We start from the raw sequence: 7,298 nt of genomic DNA, 5'->3' as shown, positions 1-7,298 counted from the left end.
TAATATCATGATAACACCTCAATACCACAAACACCAAATAATACAATAACATTGCAAAAACTATAATAATACCACAATAAAAAAAGAATAACACCTCAAAAGCATGAAAGTAAAAAAGTATAATAGCTATATCTTGACTTGAACCAGTTTCTTTCTCCATTTCTGTATACAATGTTTCATGTTAGGGAATAGTAATGCAGTGTGCAAAAACACATCTTTATGAATATAGGCAATGTTTACGTTTCACTCTCTTGTTTTTCTCTCGATAGCCTTTTAATCCTGAATTAGATATTCTTTTTGCGCGCATCTTCGTTAGGTCATTCAAATTGCACTCTTTATTCAGTGTCTTTTTCTTATTTGATTTTGGCTTTTCCTGAGGTTCTTTCCTACTCAATATTGCATCGACATCGATTGTTAGTTTCTTGAATGTCTCTAGCACGCACTTCCTAAACACTTCATTACCTCGTGTTGTGGTACTGATATTGTATGCAAATTTTAGAAAGTGTGTGACATATAAGTCCACTTAAAGAGCTTGACAACATTTGTGACTCTAGAGATGTCTATAACCATAACAGTTATATATGTCACTTTTTGCATGAGCATACCATTGCAATAATACATATCTATCATGGATCCCTTAGAGCGTGAGCACATAATAAACTCATCATTTCAATTTTTTTGCAACTGTAAATAATTTCAGAATTACTTCTGTCCAGTTTAATTATTCAGGGTCTATCTGTATCCTATTATTAAAGTTTCTTATGTAAAATATTGAATCCCTGTTGGTAGAGAATTTCACAGCAAGTTCACACAAACCATGTAGTAATTCTGCTTGAAAAATTGAATATCTTTCTCGTATAAACTAATGCAGTCTGCCTCAACAAGGGACTACTTTTACAACAGAAACAATTGCAGACTGTTCACATTTAAAATCTTCATTCTTCTCATTTCTTCTCCAAAATTTCATGACATTTTTAAGGCTCAAAAAACTTTCAGTGAGGGAACATGTTGGATTACTAAAGTTTCTAATGTAAAATATTGAATCCCCGTTGGTAGAGAACTTCACAGCAAGTTCACACAAACCATGTAGTAATTCTGCTTCAAAAATTGAATATAACTTTCCCGTATAAACTAATGCAGTCTGCCTCAACATGGGACTACTTTTACAACAGAAAAAATTGCAGACTGTTCACATTTAAAATTTTCATTCCTCATTTCTTCTCCAAAATTTCATGACATTTTTAAGGCTCAAAAAACTTTCAGTGAGGGAACATGTTGGAGACACCATGACAGATGTTATTAGTGAACTCACTTTTTTGAGTTAATAGAATCGTCATTCCAAATATTTCTTTATTAAAGGTCGTTGATCATTTATGTTTGATAATATGCAAATTATCCAACTACGCATTCTCGTGTGAATTTTCTTTCTCAATCATTATACCCAAAGTTTCTTCAAGCTCCGCTTCAGAGTCACATCTACCCATGCATTTATAAAAAAGATCATTGACTCTCTTACTACCCACACCTCAATGAAGTTAGGAAGATAATTTATTGTATATATGTTATTGGCATAATATGTCTAGTGTATGGCAGACACTCTTCAATTGCTTTTGTCATTGCTTGATCATGGTCAATGAATATTGTTATTGAGTGTTTATTATCTATTATCCGGATAAAAAATTTGAATAGACTAGAATGAGTCAATCGTTTCATCTGTGACAAAAAACCAACTCCAAAGAGAACATTATGTCATTGATGGTTCATAACGATAATATGAGCACAACATAAGTTGTATTTAGTCAGTATATAACTTATATCAAATATTATTGCATCCCCAAAACAGTCGAAATCAAGCCTATATTCTCTATCACTCGAAAAGAAATTCAACAAACTACTAGACACATCAATTTAAACGTCCCACGCAAACATGGTATTCTCAGCTTCTCTCAGTGAACAATTGTAGTAGAGAATTAGCGTTTGCATATTTAATTTAAACTCTTCTCTCTTTGTTTGAAATTATAGGCGTCACTCCTCGTGCAATCAAAATTCTCTACTCCCCCGACTTTTGTAACCAGAAAGCTAAATGAATTGTTGGTTCTAATCCCAGATTATTTCATCGATCTAAGCACGTATGCATTGATGTCGCTCATCTTTCTGCTGGAACATAATAGATGTTTGTCACCGTTCTCCGTCAAATGATGGTTATGACTTTCTATAAATTTCTTAACTGACTATTTAGCTTCGATATCAACGGCATATCGGATCATAGCTGGACAAACAGTCCTTATGTACGCTCTTTTAAACTTCACCTTGATATTGTGATTCAACTCTTTCTTGAAACTAATCTTACCGCAAATAAAGCTTTTATCTTAACCCTCTTTGAATTCGGCCAAAAACCACTGTGGTCCTTTCGCATGATAAATCTGATAAGGTATGCATATGCACACTATTGTTCATAAGTTTTCTTCTCATTATGGACAACTGCACGAAACAAGTTGTTTGCAATTTGATCATTGCATACTTTCAGCCTTAGGAAACTGCAAATTTTAACATAACACCATTAGAACGATAAAATAACACTCCAATAAAACTGAGTAATTAGATCCAATAACACTAATATAACATGATAAAAATTTGTAAATAACACCTCTCCGCTCCAACACAAAGGTATCGTTAAAAACCAATAATACGGAAATAACACCATAATAACAACACAATAATATCTGCATAACAATGCCAAAATAACACTACAATAAAACAAAGTGATTAGATCCAATAACACTAGTATAACCCTATGATAATAATATCAGGCCCCCACTTGAACACAAAGGTAAAGTTAGAAGCCAATAATATAGAAAAAACACCACAATATCACGAAGATAACATTAAAGGCCAAAATAACACTCCAATAAGCCGAATAATTAAATCCAAAAATATAATTATAATACCATGATAATGCATAAATAATATCACATCGTCACTCCAACATAAAAATAAAATTACAAGCAGATAATACATAAATAACATCACATCGCCGCTAGAACGAAAAGAATAACACTCCAAAAAAAACGGAGTAATTTAATCCACTACTATAAAAAACAATCATAACAAGAAAATAACACCGAAAAAAACTAGTTAGCACAATGATATTTACCTAAATAACACGACGTCTCACTCTAACAAAAACATAACGTTACACATTTGATAAAAACAAAAAAAAAACATTATCTAAAAATCGTTGCAGCACTGCAATAACAGATCAAAACAACAAGAAAGTTCACACAAGTAACAATAACACGTCATACACCCTAAACGCCATTAGGGTTGTAAACGAGCCGAGCTTGAGGGAGCTCAGGCTTGGTTTGTGTTCAGCTCGTTCGAAACTACTCGTGTTCGAAATTGACCCGTGTTTGAAATCAGCTTGTGAATAGTGTGTTTGTGTTTGACTCGATTTAAATATTCGTGTTCCGCTCAAACCGCTGAAAACCTGCTCGTTAAAATTAAATTGAAAAAAATAGATGTAAACTGTTTGATTCGAACCTGGACCAAATGTATACAAAAAAATACACTAGCAACATTACCACATGAGGTGTTATGATTTAAACTTAGATATAAATATATATAATATATTATTCTATAAATAATATATGTAATATATTATTATATAAATAATTATATATATATATTTTTTTATTTTGAGCTAAAACGAGTCGAACATGAGTGAATAAATAGTTGTTCGTGCTCGACTCGTTTATAATTTGAGCTTTAAAAACTTGTTCGTGTTCGGTTCGTTTACTTAACGAACGAGACAAAATCGAGCTACTTAACGAGTCGAACACGAGCTATTCGCAAACAACAAGCTTTTTTCACAGCCTTAAACACCATGCAACATAGCCTCCATAGTAAAACCAATAAAAACTAGTTGTAGAATACTTTCGGCCATAGTTAAACTCACCTCATTGGCATAGTTATCGCAAATGTTTAAAGATTCCATCAACATTTTCTAGCCGAGAAAGACATTCATCGATTCGTTAACCCTAACTACTGAATACAAATGCAAATAAAAAACACGCAAATAAAAAATGGTTAAACCCTAAACATAAAAGAGTCAAAATGTGCTTTTCTGAATTGGCAAGATCCGAAAATGATAAAAAGACATTTTTAGAGACTTGGGCGGGATTCGGGTCGGCTTGCAGTAAAAAAATTCAATTTTTAAATCCTTCAGAATTGGTGAGATTCGAAAATGACAAAAAGGGGTTTTCAGAGACTTGGGCGGGATTTGGGTCGGGTAGCAGTAAAAGTATTTAATTTTTAAATCCTTTGGCGGTGGGTCCAACATTTTCATGCGGCGATTCGTAATTGGACACCGCACGCAATTTTGCATGCCGTGTCCGAACCCAATGATTTTTACAAACCTAAACCTAAGCTATGTGATTCAGGGAAGCAATGGAAAATACTAAACGGATGGTGAATGGTAAAAGAGATGATGCTCGACTCTCGTGCGACGGTTTCCTTTCAATGCAATGATCTGACGTTTCGTATTTGACAGGTTACGTTTTGTATTTTATTTTTCGGAGACTTGAGCGGGATTTGAGCGGGGTCGCGCGCGCGGCAAAAGTATTCAATTTTTATATTTTTTTTTTGTGATGGGCCCTGCATTTCACGCAGCGATTTGTAATTGGACACTACACGCATTTTACATACGGTGTCCGGATCGAATAATTTTTCATTATATATGCCACTTAAATTTCACCAAAAGTGATCCTCATGAGGACATGAAAAAATATTTTCTTAAAATCAACCTTGCATATGCATGAGAGCGAAAATGATTAGCTTTTTTGTTTAAAACAAACAAAACTCTTGATCCAATTTATAGCTAACATAAATGCAAACATGCATCTCCTTGTCATAACTTATACTGATAATTTTACAAGCATCTAAGAAAAAATTACAGCACAAAGAAAACAATTAATCAGATACATAATCATAGAGGAAACATATTATCTTTCTCCTAAAAAGTATTTATGTTTTAATGACCAACATATCCAACAAAATTAAATTTTCATAAATATTAACCCATCATCTCTCTAATATAATTATTCTACATGTTTTCCAATTATCACATTCACCTTAAAATTATTAGTTCCATTATAATAACTTCTGTAGCAAATAAACTAACTTATGACCTAACATAAACTCGCAGAATTGAACTCGAGCTCAAATTCAATTAATCAATCAAGCTAAAGCTCAAATTCTTATTTCCATTGCACAAGCTTTATTTACATAGCTCAAACTAGACCCATTTGAACTCAAACTATCAATAACACTTCAATTAAATCTAAGTAACATAGCAAATTAAATTATAACATTATAACATATCATTTATATCTTTATGTAATATTTTACATTGAATAATACTCATTTAAATATTTAATTTTATTTTTTGCAATCAAACATTACTTAATAATAAGCCCATTTATCATTAGGATATTTTCTAATTTTTAGCTTTCAACTTCAACAAATGTCTAATAAATTATAACTTGATCGTCTATTAAAAACTTAAAACCAGAATATCCGATTTGAAACTACTACTATTAAAAACTTAAAACCAGAATATCCGATTTGAATATCTCTTAGAACCTTAACTACTGCATAAAAGATAAATGAATAACACTAATTTTTAAAATAATTTCAAAATTTTGAATACTACTTAGTGTTACAACATATATATGTTTATAACAAACTATTTCTTATCTTTTTTTTTAAATCAATTATCATGTTGCTCGACCATAAACCTTCTCATGATAGCATTTTCAAACCATAATGCAATTCACATAAACAAAAGGCTTTTCCACATCATAATGCAATATTACAAATCACAAAATATTACAAACCTACATATCATTAACACGTAGTAATGCCTTAATGCAAATCAAAAGAATTAAATCAGAATGAATTTAACGAGATTAAAGAGCTCAGACAAAAACAAACTTGAATACATCCATTATAACATACCAAAACAAGACATTTTAACCTCACTTTACCTCAGGACAGGTAAAATAACTTATAATGACAGATAGGACAACATCTAAAGTACAGAGAAAATAGCAGTAGAAAATAAAACAAGGACTCAGAATTTTCCTTTCATAGGTTGCTTTCATTAGGGAACCAAATGAGAGTATATTAAAAAAGGAAAAAAGTAGAACACTGATCACCTAGTACTCCCCTTTTAGTCGCCTTTCCGCCGGAAGGAGCAACCCTCTGTGAGCCTGGCCTTCCCTCCAGTTGGCTGGCAAAGCACTGTCTGGCAGTTTCCACAAACAACTACTGTTTGAGAATGGCTGAATACAGTAGTTCTGTAGGATCAAAACGACATAATGAATCGTCAGAAACCAAAGCTAACAAGTGATCAATAAATCAACGGGAGACACAACAAATCACTAACTTACATGTTGAAGCAACCTTGGCACTTCACATCCTTCAAAAAAAATAAATAATACACTCAGCATTACTTAAAAGCATAAATCAGAAAAAAAAAAGATTTAAAGAGACAAAAAATACCATGAAGAAGGAGTTAGGGGACTGGACAAGACGCTTGAGCTTGTGCTTCCTCTTCTCAAGCTCGGCAGGTGGGTTTAGCAGATCAATATCGTTTTGAAGAACCTGGAATGGAAAAGAAAAGCAGAAAGGGGCAATGAGCATATTAGTATCACTCCAGAAAACAGAGGATTGGAAAGAAGAAATGGAACGGGGATATGGTTCTAGCAATATAAGAAATTCGACATCGAAAGAAAATGAAATCGCAGTGAAAAAGGAGCTTTGTAAACCATATCCCTTGAGTGATTGTTGAAGAAGGAAACATATAATAAATGACAAATTGATTTTGAAACGTGATATTAGATCTTAACGAGAACAGAGATGGAAACTAAAGGTAAGAAGATGCTCTCACCATCTCCGATGACAAGCGAGAAGACTTGGGAAACCCTAATGTTCTTCCGATGTATATTGAGAAAGCTACAAAGCGATGTTAAGGCTCGAAAGGATAGCTTTTATACCGAGGCCAGCCATTGCAGGCCATAGGATATAATAAAAATAACATCTGAACCGTTAACGAGAGGTCGCTGATATCGAACGGTAATTAGGACACCTTTTGTGCTAAGTCTCGTGAGGATCAGATCAGGACCGTTCAACTACATTTGTATGGCAATGTAGAGATTTCTTGATGAGAAAGAAACCTCTTTTCATGATACATTATACTTATTTAGGGGCGATCAATTTTTATTTTTTTGTTTTTTTTT

General features: G+C 32.8%; 1 protein-coding gene across 1 annotated transcript; it reads right to left on the bottom strand.

The window, feature by feature from the left end:
- Nucleotides 1-6,094: 6,094 nt before the first annotated feature.
- On the bottom strand, nucleotides 6,095-7,035 carry LOC110033456 (40S ribosomal protein S27-2). Its single transcript, XM_020737441.1, has 4 exons — nucleotides 6,950-7,035; nucleotides 6,562-6,663; nucleotides 6,450-6,478; nucleotides 6,095-6,356 (listed from the first exon to the last, which is right to left on the bottom strand). The coding sequence occupies exons 1-4, from the start codon at nucleotides 6,950-6,952 to the stop codon at nucleotides 6,230-6,232; spliced, it is 261 nt and encodes an 86-aa protein (XP_020593100.1). The 5' UTR covers nucleotides 6,953-7,035; the 3' UTR covers nucleotides 6,095-6,229.
- Nucleotides 7,036-7,298: the final 263 nt, after the last annotated feature.

The sequence above is a fragment of the Phalaenopsis equestris genome, unplaced genomic scaffold (genome assembly GCF_001263595.1).
Source record: "Phalaenopsis equestris unplaced genomic scaffold, ASM126359v1 Scaffold001187, whole genome shotgun sequence".
Taxonomy (NCBI): Eukaryota; Viridiplantae; Streptophyta; class Magnoliopsida; order Asparagales; family Orchidaceae; genus Phalaenopsis; species Phalaenopsis equestris.
This window is presented reverse-complemented; position numbering and strand designations above follow the sequence as displayed.